This window comes from Cucurbita pepo, chromosome LG01 (genome assembly GCF_002806865.2).
Source record: "Cucurbita pepo subsp. pepo cultivar mu-cu-16 chromosome LG01, ASM280686v2, whole genome shotgun sequence".
Classification (NCBI taxonomy): domain Eukaryota; kingdom Viridiplantae; phylum Streptophyta; class Magnoliopsida; order Cucurbitales; family Cucurbitaceae; genus Cucurbita; species Cucurbita pepo.
In genome coordinates this window covers 5414134-5431251 of record NC_036638.1, presented here as the reverse complement: position 1 = coordinate 5431251, position 17118 = coordinate 5414134, and the positions used below count along the sequence as shown (strand labels likewise).

At 34.9% G+C, this 17118-nt stretch overlaps 3 protein-coding genes across 3 annotated transcripts; 1 reads left to right on the top strand and 2 right to left on the bottom strand.

Annotated features, from left to right (window-relative positions):
* Positions 1-851: 851 nt before the first annotated feature.
* On the bottom strand, positions 852-6898 carry LOC111792381. The gene is made up of 12 exons (XM_023673793.1): positions 6731-6898; positions 6518-6628; positions 6203-6326; positions 5993-6126; positions 5744-5888; positions 5019-5197; positions 4028-4268; positions 3364-3450; positions 3070-3215; positions 2764-2871; positions 2550-2638; positions 852-1830 (listed from the first exon to the last, which is right to left on the bottom strand). The coding sequence occupies exons 1-12, from the start codon at positions 6797-6799 to the stop codon at positions 1356-1358; spliced, it is 1908 nt and encodes a 635-aa protein (XP_023529561.1). The 5' UTR covers positions 6800-6898; the 3' UTR covers positions 852-1355.
* A 4697-nt stretch (positions 6899-11595) lies between these two features.
* On the top strand, positions 11596-16468 carry LOC111801392 (protein WVD2-like 7). Its single transcript, XM_023685374.1, has 9 exons — positions 11596-11954; positions 12091-12169; positions 12833-13495; positions 13707-13919; positions 14063-14106; positions 14208-14291; positions 14386-14482; positions 14785-14892; positions 15829-16468. The coding sequence occupies exons 2-9, from the start codon at positions 12128-12130 to the stop codon at positions 16234-16236; spliced, it is 1659 nt and encodes a 552-aa protein (XP_023541142.1). The 5' UTR covers positions 11596-11954; positions 12091-12127; the 3' UTR covers positions 16237-16468.
* A 272-nt stretch (positions 16469-16740) lies between these two features.
* LOC111805802 (formin-like protein 20) lies at positions 16741-17118 on the bottom strand. The gene has a single exon (XM_023691038.1). The coding sequence runs from the start codon at positions 17116-17118 to the stop codon at positions 16741-16743; it is 378 nt and encodes a 125-aa protein (XP_023546806.1).

Below are 17118 nucleotides of genomic sequence, written 5' to 3'. Positions count from 1 at the left end.
GACTTCATAGCTGCGTGAAGAAATTGTGGCTGTGTGGGCGTTACCAAAGAGAGGGCGGGAACAATTTGACTTCCTTTTATCTCTATATACTCTATATATTTTTTTCACCACCCCTTGGATTCACCTTACAACCTAACAAATTTTGTTTACACATAAACAACATTTAAATTTAAAAGCATAGCTTAGAGTATAAAACATCAATTATCATTTTAAAATTCCATGGTTCTAATATCTATCCCTTCAATTTAAACTTTTAAAAGAAAAAACTTAGATTTCAAAAGTTTAAATCATTAAGCGAATTTATATATTAAAAAGAATTATTTTTAAATTCTTTGTCCCATAAAGTTAACATTTTAAACGACAACATCCGTAAGCTTTTTCTAAATCGTTATCAGTCAAAATATGGAATATAACTTTGCCATCTATTATATTCAACTAATTTTGAAGTTTCTATCTTCGAATCTCCCTCCAAATGTAGAGAATTAATCTATACCATTAACTTTGTCAATATCATATTTTCACTTATCTAAAATCGACTTTCCATATAACCTTTAAATAAGAGTTAATGTGGTAGACATTAAAAAAAACTAAAACACATTAAAATAAATGGACACAACTTTGAAAGACAGTCCAGAAAAATCTGTTGAACAAACTTGTAATTTAACTCGACAAGACTTGCAATTTAATCCCAAAAGAGGGAGAAAGAGCATGCTTGCTGAATAGCAAGGCAAGGTTATTTGTCCTAAATAGCACTATCCATATTAAATAGTAATTAAAAATGACAATTTACTTCCACTTTCAGCCACAACATTTATCAGGAAGTTATGAAAGTCATTATTATAACCTGAATCTTGCACGAAACCTCAACAAATACCGACTCTGGTTTCCATTATGGATTTGAGTAGAACATGCACATTAATCATATTTCAGTCAAGCACTCAGCCCTATCCATCCTATCCAAACCAGTAAAAAGAAATAACACATATATACACCCATCAAAGGCAATACTTCAATTAACTACTACTAGGAATTTGAAATCTATTCTCACAAGTTAGTAGCTATCCTACTAAAAATTTAGAACTATTTATTTTCTAAAAAAATTAGTAGAACTCTTTCACTCTTTCTCTATTCCACTATCCTAGTTGTAAAATATATATATATAGGTGGTCACTAAGAGATATTCATTCACTAGTGTCTAGTGAGTAGGTAAGTATTAAAAAAAGAAAGAATCTCCCTTTTTTCACGTCCTTTCTGTGTTCCTCTTTCTTACTTGTGAAAAATTTAATAGTGGTCAACATCAGATAACTCTAAGACACTCTCCATAAAAAAGAAAAGTATTTTGGGGGTAGGGGTGGTCATGTACGTTTTCTTTTGAGTTTGTTGAAATTTGGTTTCATTAGTTGAGTTTGAGTACCTGTGAAGCCTTGGTCTCGGGCCAGAACTGGCACCAATGGGATTGGTGGCTTCTTCGTTGGACTATTTGGATCAACCAAGTCAATGCTGATGGTATTAGGAGATGTAGCCTTAGTTCTCTGTCTTGGTATCTCAAGTCTCTCTAAAATCCTTGACGTTTTCACAGCCAATTGTTTGTTGCCATCGGGTGGCGAGAGAGAAAGTCGATCCAGCTTGTCTTTGGAGACATAAACTGGACATGTTTCAGGGAATTCATGGGTAACTAGCTGCTCCCAAGTTTCAGCAACTCCAGCTTCTATGCAGTCCATTGCGGTTACAATTTCAACGTCTTTTACAGAGTTCACAATCCCTTTCAAATAATCTGGGCCGTTTGATTCATTGCCGTAGGTTCCCTCTTCTGACCTAGGAGTTAATGACCTGGCATATAACACCAAGAAAAATCTATTTTTCAGCTCTACTACTCATCATTATAACAAAAATTTCAAGAAGTAAATTAAGGGCTACGCAATTGGGAGATACAGAATGTGGTCAATACATTATTGTTTCTGAAATGTGATGGCGTATCAAGTTTGATAAGAAAACCCGACAAATTGCCTTGAAATGTGGGACGTGGCACAGAAATGTGACACATATTATTGAAAGCTACAGTGTTGTACGTTATCTTTGTCTCTAGGAAATTATTTGACATTAATTAGATTTCAGAGAGGAGAATAATCGAAGTCCGAGAAGCTCAAACGTTCTTTGATTAGAAAACCAAGATGGATTAGATTTCGTTTGACTCTGACAGCAGCTTTGTTTCAGTGCTGCATCGCCGGTCCAAAAAGTAGAGCCAGCGAGGGTATTATATTCAGAATTTGTTTCTAGTTTTGTAATTTAATTCCAAAACCCTTTTGAAATCTTTTCCAAATTTTGGAAACTAAAAGAAATAATGTTTACGTTTTCAACATTTGACAACAATTTCAAAAACTACTTCTAACGATTGGAAAACTAAATAAAGAAAACTGTGTTCCAAATAGTCTTCATTAGTTTAATTTTGAAAAAAGAAAAATTAGAATGTAATTAAAAAATCCATTACCACCTTGGCTAATGTAAGAGAGCTATAATATAATATACACGAGGGAGGAGAGGATTACTACCTGAACTCCAAACTTTCTTTCACAAGAACGTTCAACTTTTGGTGGAGGCCTCTTTCATGCATCAACGGATTGTAGTCTTTTAGTTCAACCTAAAGATGAAAGAAGGTACTTTTAATCCCCACGAAGAAATAATTTGAGAGAATACCATAATTGCATCTTGCATATTTCTCAGATTGTATAATAATGCACCTAAAAATGTTTAGACAAATTCAACCTTCTCCAACGAGACAAGAATGGAGCTTTGGATCTCCTGGCAAACATGAGCCGTAATCAAAGTCTTGATGTCTGGTACATAGAGAACTTCCTCAGAGCCAGCAAGACGCTGCAATTTTCCCTTAATAATTCAGAGATGAATTGACAAGAAAGCTTAACCAAATTGTGTTTTGCACTCTTGTTAGTTGATCAAAAGGAATAGATTCTAAATCAAAATGATAAAACTTAAAATCATTGGTGAAGACAGTAATCATTATATAAAGAACAGTAAACACTCCATATGTCAAAAGAGAGATTCGATTATTACCCTAAGAAACATTGATCCATTTTGTGATGGCTGTAGAATATAATAGCAAGGGAAAGTAGATTCATTTAAGGTCTCCATATTCCAATTTGATAGGCAAACCAAACCCTGATCTAGTGAGTGGAGAGCACCACAAAGTCCACGAAAAGCTACCAAATAAATAAAGGAATAAAGAAGTAATAATATATATATCAGTGTCATCTGAAACCAGAGGCAAAGGGATGATAAGGGGATGTTATATAAAGTATATGAAGGAAAAGCACATTGAAAAAATTAAATGGAGGTTGTCCTATGCACCTAAAGCGTTCAACTCAAACTCATCGTTTCCTGCTGAAGAAGATTCTGATGATGGAACCACAACATAGGAGGCTCCCATAATAACACCTACATCAAACTGTCAAAACTTAGAAAAGTGATTCCATAAAGTGTTTGTTGACTACTACTTCTTGATGACAGAAATTGAAGGTTGGGAAGAAAATCAAAGATGACCACCAGCCTTTAGTGTACGAGTAATCATTAACATATGATATTTTATGATTTATGTCATGATCTGGGTTAGTCAGAAAAGTCATAAGCCCATAACCTGAAAGTCAACCTCAAGGGAAACGAGAGTAGGGTTTTTATTATTATAAAAATAAAAGTAGGTAAGATAACAATTATTAATGATACTTTACATAATGGTTATAGGTAACAGGGTCTAACTTTGGTTTGAAAAATTATTTTGGAAGAGCATAGATGTACGAAGCAAACGTGAGCAGTCAGCAGAGAAAGACGAGTAGTAATTGAGCTCAGGATTTTTCCACGTACGACTTGGGTAGTGGAGCACCAGAACAGGAAAGTATCAGACATACAAAATTCAGCATACATTCCCTGATATTTCAGGGAAAATTCCCACACAGTAAACATGTCAATATAGAAGGCAAATGGGAGGGAAATTGACAGAGCTTCAGAACCAACTTACTTTCGCATAAGGTTCCCAAGTTGGTTCGTTGTATGATGTCAAATTTAATTTGTGAAGAATTTAGTTGAGACTTGGTAAGACACTGAGACGACGGCAGAAACAGGATTGATTTCTCCCCAACTTTCGTTGTGTTTTTCATTACGTCAGAGGTTTCCAAAAAATCCCCGCTGATTGCACAGGAAGATTCCTTCATCTCTTTTCTTCCGTAGACTTCTAATGGCATACCATGACATCTGCATGTCTACAACATTTTCAGTAACAGTTAAAATTCTTACCCACAGCCTAAGAATGCAGAATAAAGCTACCAAAGCATTCAATATGATATTTGATACTTTTCTCTAGTCCTACTTAGGAGGATATGAAGTCTATAATTGAACTCCCAGATATGGACATGATTATACCATTTTAGTTGGCAACATTTCCAAAAAAAAAATGGTTCAATTTCAAGCTATTTCTTTTCATTAGAAATTTCAGCATCCTGACAGAACTAAAATGACATTCAAATATGAAAGGTAAAGAACTACAGGATAAACCAAATATTTCGAGGTACTTGAATCCTACCCTCTTGAGAACTCTGCTGCCAAGCAAAAATGAAAATAAATCCATGAATGCTCCAAACTATTGAGCTCGATTAGCCATTTACTTTCAATTGAAGAAATTGAGTGAGCTTGTCAGCAAATATGAGAAAATACAACTCTTTTATTTTAAACCCTCTCCGGAACTAATTTGAAGTGTCTACTCATCCTTGCCTATGATGTAACATGGCTCACTTTCACAATTACATACTAAGTTTCGGAGACTAGATTGTCCCAAATTTGAAAGAACCTCGATGAAATAAAATCATTAGTTCAATGGAATTATCATGGTCAAATGTGTTTTTTAGTCCAAATTTATTTTCCCATCAGAATGTGCAGAAGTGGTTACTCTACTATTAGGTTGCGTGACAGGAAAATTTAAACAAATAATCAATAATCTGATTGAAAGAATATACCTGACAAGGGGGAAACCCATCAATCATCTGCGTGACAGTCATATACAAGTTGCAGGTTATCTGGTTCGTGGAATAAATGAGGTTTCCTTTGAAATCAAAGCAAGCTATTAATGGTTCTTTCATATCATCCTTGAGGTCGTGCAACCATTGTCTCACAAGGCTTTGAAATACTCTGACATCTGCAAATTTGTAAAATATTTTAAACATTAGCTCAATCCACTGCCAATAGATAACTACGATGAACTACGTATAGGAAAATTTAGAAGATTGCAATTTGTGGTGTGAAGGTACCTAAAGAGGTGAAAAAATGAATCCAGAACTATAGTAAACAATTATGGTTAAACAGACCGATAGACAATTGAGGAAGAATGATTTCTTAATGAAGACTAACTTATAGACCAAGAGGACTGATGCTGATATGCATTAGCCACCCCCAATGTTCAATGGAGTAATGTCCTTTATACAATTTCCCCATTATCAAGATGCAACGACTTCCATTTTTTACATTGGATCAGAAAAGGTTGAAAATTTTCCACTTGTAAATGAACAAGATATGCATCAACTATTAAGAATTTGTGGAATTGTTATTTCTTACGAGTTAAAAGTAATCACGTGATAGATCACCACAGTACTCAACGCCCACAGAGTTGGGAAATCTCATAAGTTCTCAGAACTTTCTTTTCACAAAATATGAGTAGGAGAGTAAACCATTGTTCTACGTCTACCTGGAAGGTATAATTCAAGAGAGCAGCCATCAATGTCAGAAATGCGTCTAATTAGCCCGTTAGCATCCTCTTCAATGAAATTGAGATGGCTCGATTTTTGCTTAAAGATGACAAACTCAACTGAAACACGCATGTTAGCCGCCTCCTGAGGAAAATAAAAACACAATCCAAAAGAAAAAGCCCTTAGACTTATCATCCAAATTGAAGATGAACCAAAACCTTAGCAGTTCAGCTAAATAAATGGCCAACCATAAGTGTCTTTTCCAGGTGGGAATCCAAATCATAGTGTGCATATGCGCTTAGTACAATCACTTTCCTCTTCACATTTTCACCTCCCCATGAGTATAGAACTTGATCACTTAAAACAGCCGACAATTTCACATCTATCAGGTAGCAGCCAAATTCAATTCAATAAATATTCAACAGAAATGCCAGTAAAGTAGTTATTACGGGAGATACCGCGGCCATAGACGGTTACGTAGTCATTAATTTGGGGAATAAAGGCATCGGTTGGCAAATTCTCTACAGCGCGGTGGAAGTCACGGAGACTAAAACTTCTATTAGGAGTGTAAGCAACCTCCAACTGTTTAATTCAGTAATGGATACACATAACCACAAACGAGCAATTTCAACTTCAAATTCGATTAGCCAAACAATTCAGAAAAGAGTAAAGTAACGAAATCTATCAGGATAAAAATTTCAAACGCCTATGTTCTAATAGCGCCTGCCTATATCTATGCGTGAGCGTGAGTGAAAGTTTTTGCATATCCATACAAGAGCATCATCAGGACCAGAGGACGCATTCTTGAAGACGTAACACAATCCGATCCTACCAGCCGATGACGATGATGATATAGCATAAAGATTGGCAAGCTGCAACAAGGACTAACAGAAACAGATGAACACAATACACAATCGTGAGATTCGTCAGTCGGAGATAGAACGAAAATGAAAGCTTATACAAATTTGAATCCAAACTGGCCTTACATCCGTTAAGCCGCTGAGGATGGGAGGAGGCAAGGTTCTCAAATCTAGCAGAAAACACAGCAGCGCCATTTCAGGCTCGCGAATTCGTTTTCACTTTGCTTACAGTTGCCACTGATTTGGCGCGAAAATTGTTCAGTACAGAGACGAGCTTAAACGAGAACGATTCTGTACCCGGTCCTGGCGCTCTGTTTCTTAACCCGCTCTAGGCCCATTGGACTTTATACGTGTGAGCAATATTGGTAGAGATTAATAATTTTGTAAATTTTGTTTTTAAATTTTAAAATAATTTTCAGACTCACATTTTGTAATTGTTAAATCATACAAAAGTTGAACAACCCACTATTTAATTTACAAGGGTGCAGAAACCTTCTCCTAGCAGTTTTAAAACTTTGAGGGAAAGCCCAAAGAAGACAATATCTCCTAGCGGTAGATTTAGGCCGTTACAAATGGTATTAGAGCCAGACATCAGACGATGTGTCAGCCTTCTCACTGTTCCTTGAAGGGGGTAGACGCCGATGTGCCAGCCTTCCCACTATTCCCTGAAAGGGGTAGACACAGGACGGTGTGCCAGTAAGGACTTTGGGGGTGGATTTGGGGGCGGTCCCACATCAATTGGAGGAAGGAAAGAGTGCCAGTGAGGACGCTCGGCCCCAAAAGGGGGTAGATTGTGATGTCCCACATTAGTTGGGGAGAAGAACAAACCACCATTTATAAGAGTGTGGAAACCTTCCCATAGCAGACGCGTTTTAAAGCCCAAAGCTCTAGGGCGTTACCGTTCCATTATCATTAAAAACTTTTATTTTTACTTTTAATTTTTTTTTTAATTTGTTCTAAAAAATATTTTTGAAAGTTTTGTTTTTTGTTTTTTTTTTGTTAAAATAATATGAAAATTTGAAACACACAAGGTTATTTTTATTATATTTTATGTTTTTCATATTCAAAAAAGGGTATTTTTTAACTTTTTTTTTTCTTTTTTTTTAACTTTTTTATTTTAAATGAAATTAAGTGTTAATATTAAAATGGATTAAGTCGTCTAACTACAGCTGATTTTGTGACACGTGGAACTACATCGACCATTGAGCCAGAACCAATCGCATGGACACAAAACTGGCCACGTTCCCATGCCACTGCCACAAATATTAAAATATATTTATTTATTGAATTTAATGGTTATAAACTCAAGTCCACAAATGAAAAATTAGTTATTGCAAAAGTTACTAATCAATTTTTCATCCATTTCATTTAATTTAAATTTATTGTATTCTAATTTTTCTTTTTATTTTTCAAAAAAATTAAACATTAATAGAAAAGTTATGATTAAAAAGAATATTTATAATCTTAATTTTTAAAAACAAAAAATTAAATTAAATCCGGAGGTTTATAAATTTATTAAGAGATAAATAAAAACCCAGAGAGGTAACGTGACCATGTCAAAGGGATGTATGAGAATATCGAACCTTCAGACGTCGAATTCAAATACAAATTTTTAATCAAAATCCTAAGCATAGTTCATTATAGTCAATCCCTATCCAATCCAAATTTATGATTGATTGAACAAGTGAACAACTTTTCACGAGTTATTGCAAGTTGATTAGTCTTCCATCTAGACAACTTGATTAATGAAATCACGTGAGAGTACTAATGAATTCCTCCTCCACATAAGCATTCAATTTGAGCTAGATAATTTAGTTGAAGTTCGGGATAAATAACTAACCTAAATCTAACTCAACTAGTTAGTTCATTAAAACTTCTCGAATCTCTTAACCTTTTATGGAACTAAAAGAAAATCTGATAAATTTTGTAAAGTCACGATCGACCCGACTAAACTAAATCAACTTGAATATGATTGACTTGACTAGTCAGCATCCCGAAATCTCTTCTTTTGGTTAAGATGTCTAAATCGGTAATTTCACCACAAATATGGTATGAATGTGGGGAGACCACTAGACTCCTATATACATGTATACCACCAAGCCATGCATAGCCACATGGGTGGGCTCCCAATTTGAAGGCATTCTTCCTCATCCCATAAAAAGGACGACAGAAAAATGAGCCAAGGGGGAAGTTTTGGCAAGCAAGAGACGTTGGGAAGTCCCTTTTGCTCATTTCGAGTTCTGGGTCAATTATCTCGGAAACGAAACATTCTTTATAAAAATGTGAAAACCTATCCCTAATCGCAAGCGTTTTAAAATTTTGGAGGGAAACCCATAATGAAAAGTCCAAAGAAAACAATATTTGCTAGTGGTGAGGTTGGATCATGACAATCATTCATCGTCACTCATTGAATTTCAAGAAAACCAAATAGGAAGCTAGCCCATTTGATCAATAATAGAGTAGACGTCGGAAATTTATGATTGGAATCCAAAGCTTTGATTGTAGGTGGAAGAAAAAGAAAATTAAGTTACAATATTAATTTGAGCGAACATTGCAATAAATAGACTCAAACTATATAGACGATTCATTTAAGTAGTACTTACTCGAGGACCCCAACATCTACATCGAGCTACACACTCAATATCATAAAGTTTCAAATTTTATCAAGGGTAAATAAAAAAATCTAGCCTTTAAAAGTTTAAATATTAATTTAAAGAATCCATAAATAGTTTTTATATAATTTAAGAAAGATATTTAATAATTAAAATGAGTTTAATTAAATGTAACGTTAATTGAGAAAATAATTATGGCGGGAGGGCCCGCCAAATATGAGAGAAAGGCGGGTTGGAGGCACGGACGGGGCACGTGGGGGACGATGGATGATTAATTTCTTGTCCTTTTTGTTCTTGTCTTTTATTAAGGACAGATTCATGCATTCGCAGCTTCCAAGTAAAATTCTTGAATCATCATCATAGCTTCAGTTCCCCATAATAATAATAATAATATAAACTAAATCAACTTGAATATGATTGACTTGACTAGTCAGACATCCCGAAATCTCTTCTTTTGGTTAAGATGTCTATGTCTAAATCGGTAATTTCACCACAAATATGGTATGAATGTGGGGAGACCACTAGACTCCTATATACATGTATACCACCAAGCCATGCATAGCCACATGGGTGGGCTCCCAATTTGAAGGCATTCTTCCTCATCCCATAAAAAGGACGACAGAAAAATGAGCCAAGGGGGAAGTTTTGGCAAGCAAGAGACGTTGGGAAGTCCCTTTTGCTCATTTCGAGTTCTGGGTCATTTTTCTTTTTTGACCCAATTATCTCGGAAACGAAACATTCTTTATAAAATTGTGAAAATCTATCCCTAACCGTAAGCGTTTTAAAATTTTGGAGGGAAACCCATAATGAAAAGTATCATCATCATAGCTTCAGTTCCCCATAATAATAATAATAATTAATAAATAATAATAACTTTTCACCAAAGTCTCCAATGGCCCATTTGTATCACTTAATCAATAATTTTAGGATAATTATAATAAATAATTTTAAAATATAACCTTTTTTTTTTTATATATATAAATAATTTTGAGTACACACTTCAACGCAATAATAGCAAATAATAAGCATTATTGAAAATTAGCATGCAAACAAGCCATGTTTAATATTTGAATTAATAATGTGTGTATTAGATAAGCGACCCCATCTGTTGATAGGCTTATCGCTAATACAACTCAATTATCGCTAGTCAAAGTTGCTATTATTGTGTTGGACTCGCATATATGCGACTCACACTAATTTACTTTTTAAAATTTTAAAGATATATATATGACAAAATATACGATATATATATATATATATATATATATATATATATATATATAACAAATATTACATATTTATTTATAATAATCTACCAAATATACCATACATCAATTCTTGTATTGATGTACTAAATCATATCATTGATATTTTAGGTAATGAAAGGATATATGAAGACGTTGTTTATGACACCTAAATAACCGATGCCACATTCGAATGAAAATGATATTAAATATAGGATAAATGAGAAAGAGTTACTGACTGTACCAATAAGGTGCATTTTTTCGGTGGTTCAATCCTATGAATTTTAGGTCTATAGCTATTCATATCAATAATTAATTTATAAATGATTATAAGCTAATACGTTTTGAATTTTATACAATTATGTCTAATCTAAATTATGTGAGAAAAATTAATCAAAATTTTTTGAAGAGAATAATACGAAAAAAAAAAGGAAAGGATAAATTTAAGTTTAATTCCAAAAAAAGAAAATTAGAAAGTTGAAACGGCGTCGTAAGGGGGATCCAAGTGTCGGAGAATTATGAGTTTGGCAGTCCCACTTAAGCAGATATCAATATAAAGACAAGAACCAAAAAGGCAGGTGCACATGTTATTCTTCGCTTCAGGCCGAACCCTTGGATTAATCAAATCAACTTCCTATTAATTAATTAATTAAATTAATTAATTAATATATTTTTACTATTTTTTCTACCATATTGCCTTTTTTCCCGGAAAAAGAAACACATATTTAACCAACCTCAGATCCAAAGAAAATAAAAAAAAAAGGGTTAAATTTCAAATTTAATATTCCACCTCATAATAATAATAATTTAAATTTAATTTGTTATTAATTTTAATACTTTTATTTAAATGTTATTTTTATAGCGAGGAATTCAAATTTCATAGTATATACGAAATAATTTATTTTTTAATAAAAAGAATCTAAATCTAATTTTGAGGCTATATGAGTGAGTTTTCGTTTTTGTATTTATTTATTTTTTAAAATTTATATAATTAATTTTTTAAATAAGAATAATTTTATTTAAATAACTATATATTTAGTAACAAAAAGTTTATAATTTAAAATTGAGAGTAAGCATGGTGGGCATTCCCGAAAAAATAAATATTTAAGGAACCTCAGATCCGAAGAAGATAAAAATAAAATAAAATAAGAAAGAGCCAATTGTTCCGTTTACGGACTTCAAGAACAAAGATCAAAAAGCGACATTTAAGAACACAGTGAACTCTGCCTCTGAAAGAGAGAGAGAGAGATTTGTGAGATTTGTGCTTTCGCTCGTAACACGCTTGCTTCAAGATTCCATCAGCTACTTGCAAGTAAGTGATATCTCTGAATTTCATTTCTGTCATTCAGACTGTTTCGTACTTGGGAGATTTCGAGAGAAGCATAGTCGTTGCCATCTAATCCAGACTTGTAGCCTCTGCGTGTCATGTTCTAAAGATATGTTGCTGTGAATGTGAATGCGAATGTGATTGTTTCGGTTTTGTGGCTTGATAAGGTAAGTTTGTTCATGATCCAAATCTGTAGCAAAATCTGTACTGGATTTTTCGAGGCTTTTTCTTCGTTTTTTTTTTTTTTTTTCTTCCTTCCTCTTGTGATTGTTTTAACTTTTCTTCTGTTGTTTGTTCGAGCAGTTGTTTTAGTGGTTTCTGATGCTTGATTGAGCTAGTCATGGCTGGAGATATCGAACAGCCGTTTACCTTTAATTTTCAGGTACTGCTTTCGCTTTTTTTTCCTCTTTCCGTGTGGTACTTTATCGTTTTTTTGTGAATGATTTGAAAATTTGATGTCGAATTAAGAGTTTCATTTCTCAACCTAATTGCGAAATTTTATTACACGCGCACTAATACTTGCTGTGGAGATAGAATGTCCTGTTGCTTTGTCTATCGTTAACAGTTAGTTATTAGATTTCTCTTGTTCTATGCTGTTTTCGTCAATCTCTCCTCGAAAGAACGGGAGCACGTTCTGTTTGGTTGAATTCTAAGAAATTAGTGCATCATTCACTCTTAGTAATTAGAGGCTCAGTTTTTCTGATATGGTAAATTGATTTTCTCACCTCATCCTCCAATCTGTAGAGTTTGATTGTTGTTGCAATTAACTGTTACGGAGCACTTATTAAGAGAACTTCGATAAACGAACGTTTTGTGCTGGATAGGCAGATGATATGGTAGTTAAGAACTTATAATGCATTAACAATGAAGTTCACAAATCTGAAGTTAATTACGAAACTCCGCTACGGGCGGGACCTTTCAGCTGCTAAGATATGATCTGTATAATTTTGGGGTATGATCAGCAAGAGTTGGATGCCATATTTTCTCCAGTTTTTTCAGGGCTCGGTGATTCCTTTCTAATGTCCAGTTGTTTGGAATTGATCAGGTTGAATCTGTAATCTCGGACTCTATATCATTTGGAAGGTTTGAAAAAGAATCCTTATCTTGGGAAAGGAGGTCATCATTCTCTCATAATCGTTACCTAGAAGAGGTAGAGAAATTCTCCAAACCGGGTTCTGTCAATGAGAAAAAGGCTTACTTTGAGGCTCATTTCAAGAAAAAGGGAGGGTTGCTTGGTCAGAATTCAGCAGAGTCCCATACTATTGACAGTGATGTATCAGAGCAAGTGAATCAAGAGGCAGACATTGAGATTATAAACATGGAGAATCATGATGGCCATGTTGATGATAGCTCTGTCAGTTCACAAAACCATGGGGACCATGTGGTGATGGAATTTGAAGAAATGCCAAGACATGGAATTTCATCTCCTAATCCTAAATGTGAAAATTCTTTCAGCGGTGTTGATGGTTCAACATATGGTGACTGCAATGGCGTTCATGCTGAAATAAATGAGCAAGATGACAGTGGGGAGAACACGTTCTCAACTGTTGTAAGTGGTGAACCAGAGGTTGAAATAAAGGAAGATGCCAACAGTCTTGGAATGAGCGAGAATACGCCGTCTGAAGCCATGGAGGCAGTCCCCAAAACTGAGCTAGTGAAGAAAGGTGCCAAAAGCTGCTCAGGAAGTCAGCGAACTCTCACTCCGAAGGTGCAGTTCTTCTCTAATCTTTTCAACATTTGTTCCTCTCTTCTTTGTTATCTTTCAATTCATTAACCAATTACATTCTGATTCAATCATGTTGCATCTTGTAAGCCCATTTTTCTAGTTAGGAAAGCACCAATTCTGCTATCCAAATCCTTCAGTATAATTTCGATTCTTTTGTTACTTACTCCTCTGCTCGGCAATCCCTTAAACATAGATGATAACTAGAAGGGAAACAAAGGCCTCCTCCAGATCTCAGGCCAACATTTGTCAGAGTCGAAGAAATGTTTCGGGTGATGTTCTCAAATCTCCTGAAAAGGCATCCAGTAAAAGCAAAGGAGAGCCTTCACATACAACTTGCACAGAAGCTCATCCATCAAAATCTGCCATTTCACGTACAAAAGCTGTCCGTAGAACCCCCAAAGTTGAGGTAATTTGTGGCTCTATTATATTCAACTTGGAATTCTGATTAGTGCCATTATATTTATAATGTGAAACAAATATTTCTTGAATTCACCGAAGTCTCAATTTAATATTGTCAATCTGTTTTTTTCTTAATTTAAATTTTTCTAGGATTCTAAAGTTATCAAGGGAAGAACTATTCTTGAGAGTAGAAGGTATGCATACTGGTTCCTTTTTTTGGTAGTTTTTTTTATATAATTTATTTTTTAAGTTTAGCATGTTTGATGAGTTGAGACCGTGAAATGATTTCATTCAGATGTAATGAGGTACAAACTTCTGGAGTATCACATTCTTCTCCATTGAAGGTTGAGTCTAGATCATATTTAAGGACAACCACCAGGTTTCACTGCCCTATCTCAAGAGATATTCTCTTCTTCTTGGCTTTTATATCGATGTCAAGATTTCTCACGTATTATTAGTTTATATGAATGTAGGCAAAATCGGACTGTCAACTCAGCCATGCAAGACACTGGGAAAAGCGCTTCAGCTTCCAATTTTAGAAGCAAAGACTTCGCAGAAAGGAGAAAACAGGCAAGCATGACCTCTGTTATTATAGAGCAATACATAATCCTATACAAAAGAATATAAATGACATACTACTATGAACATCCACTTTCATCTAAAGTTGGTATTTGTATATCAAGGTAGCTGATAGATTTGAGAGTCAAATAAGAAACATGGGTAAAAAAGACTAAATCAGCATCTTTTCATAGTACTACTTTTAATTGTAGAGAGAAAGAGAGCTGCATGACATTACCTATGCCAAAAAAATGGCAATTTAGTATTCTTATTTGAAAAGCATAATGAAATTGGTTGTCCTGCTGTTGTCTCAGGGTAAGGCAGACTCTGAAATTAAGAAATTACAAAAGAACCTTGACATCAGATCAAAACCAATACCCTCTTCTTACGGTGCAATTCGACCAGAGTCAGATGGGAAGAAGGTAAACGTGCATCATTTTTCCATATATTCTCGACTGAAACCTTTAGCTTTCCTTTTCTGCTGTACACATTTTTTAATTCCAGCCTCGAACTAAGAATAAAACTCCAAAATAAATATAGTTGCAATCTCTAAAAACTGGCTGTTCCGGGTGCATATTGTAGGTTGTTAACTTGACAGTCAATATTGAATTGGTTTTCTTATGGATTGCCGTAGTTACCTGTGTCCCGGTGTAGCTAAATATAGGAAGACTTTGAATATATGAGACAACTTTGGCAAGAGCACTCTGGAATGTATCTAAACGTCATTTTACTCGTTTGATAACTATTTTGTTTTGTTATTTGTTTTTGAAAATTAGGCTTATGGAACGCTACTCATTATACCTTAAAACTTGATTTTGATTTTGAAATTTGGCTTAGCATGCAAAGGTGTGTTTTTAAAGAAGGTGATAAGTTTACCAAAAGATTGTGAAGAGAAACAAACATCCTCTACAAACATAGAAAACCAAAAACAAGAGTGATCTAACGAGTCCTAAATTTATGTCAAGTTCTTTGCACATAAGTGAAGATGTATAATTCATTTCTGGCACAGTGCATGCATTCTAGTTATTTGGAAACAACCTTCACAAATATTTGACCATCTATTCGTCTCACTGTAGTCAGGAGTAGAGTTGAATTTGCTAGAATGTCTCTAAGTTCATGCTATATTTGCTATAGAAGCCTAGTAACTAACAAAGAAAACAGAACAATTAAATGCTCCTTTTACCCAAGTTCTAGGCAGCATTTTATATCTTTAAAAAATGAGGAAAACAACTATGAAGAAAAGTAGTACTTTTGTCTAACAAATGAACGGGCTAAATACTCTTGTATAGGTTGGTTAACACCCTTTTTTTTCTTTAAGCACTAGAATTTACTTTGTTTTGGTTTATGGCACATTTCAGGCTGTGTTTAGTGGCACGAAAGCAAGAAACACTTTAAGAAAGTCCACAGCTGTGGCGTCCTCCTCGCATTCGCAGTTAGGAAAAGACATCGATTCCTCTGCAAGTGAAGCACCAAATAATACTTCAAAAAACAGGAACTGCCATGTAGCCATGCATGATGAAGCAAGCGTTAATTCTTCAAGTCCATCAGCTAACCAAGAGTTAAGGAAAGACCAAGCAAAGGGGAAAGAACCCAATGTGCAGAAATCCATAGTTTCAGAGAATTATAAGACGATGTCAAAACAAGCAATTGAGGGGAGGCAGAAAGTCGGGGTGCGGAGAAGCATGAATTTGATGGGGAGACCAAAGGACACTAAGGCTGTTTCTGGCTCCGGAATGGGACGATTTGCTGTTGGTGTTACATCATGAATGGTACGCGTTTCGTTCCCTTCCAGGTAGTAGGAATCATCAGAATAAATTGTCCATGTTCTATAGTGCCATAATTGTTTTCATTGCTGTTATGGTGTACTGTCATTTAGAAGTCATGTATGTTAAGGTTCGGCAGGAATAAGCAACAAATTGTGACTAAATTTTCTCTATTTTGAAAGACTTTATATCGATAATTATTAAATTATGCTTTAGGTAACCAGGGATTCATTTCAGTCCCCTCATCTGTCAAGAATACTTTTTTTTTTTCCTGTTATTTTTTTAAGGATAGTCCAATTAGAGTCCACGAATACATGACACCATTGAACCTAAAAAAATGCATAAAAATTTCGAAATGAGACCATAAAAATATCAATTATGACATAATCCAAGTTTCTATAAATTTATTGGACTTTTTTTCAACAAGATTTAAAAAAAAAAAAATCAGAGTTCAAATGAGAAAATTCGAAGGTTAAAGCTTCCTGGTTACTGTCTATATCACCTCATTCAAACTCCAAGAAAACCAATCAATCCAAAGAGAGCAACCGCCGACAACTCCACGGCTACCCTCCTTCGATCAGCACCGGCGAAGTCCCGGTCAATGGGATACAAGTTTCCAGGGGGGCCGAGTATGTATATGAAAGACGACGGAGGAGGCGGTGGCGGAGGGCAGTAGGCCGGTGACGGTTTCTTCGGTGGGGGTGGTGGGGGTGGCGGATTATGGGTGCAGGGTGTACACTTGACGCTGGGATCGTCCCCGCCGGTGGATTCATCAAGCTTCTTGGAAGAGAGGAAGCCATGGGTGAGTACTACATTGATTGAGAGAAAGAAGATGAAGAAGCTGAAGATGAACAGAGCATAACGAGGCCTCGTTTGGATGCACAT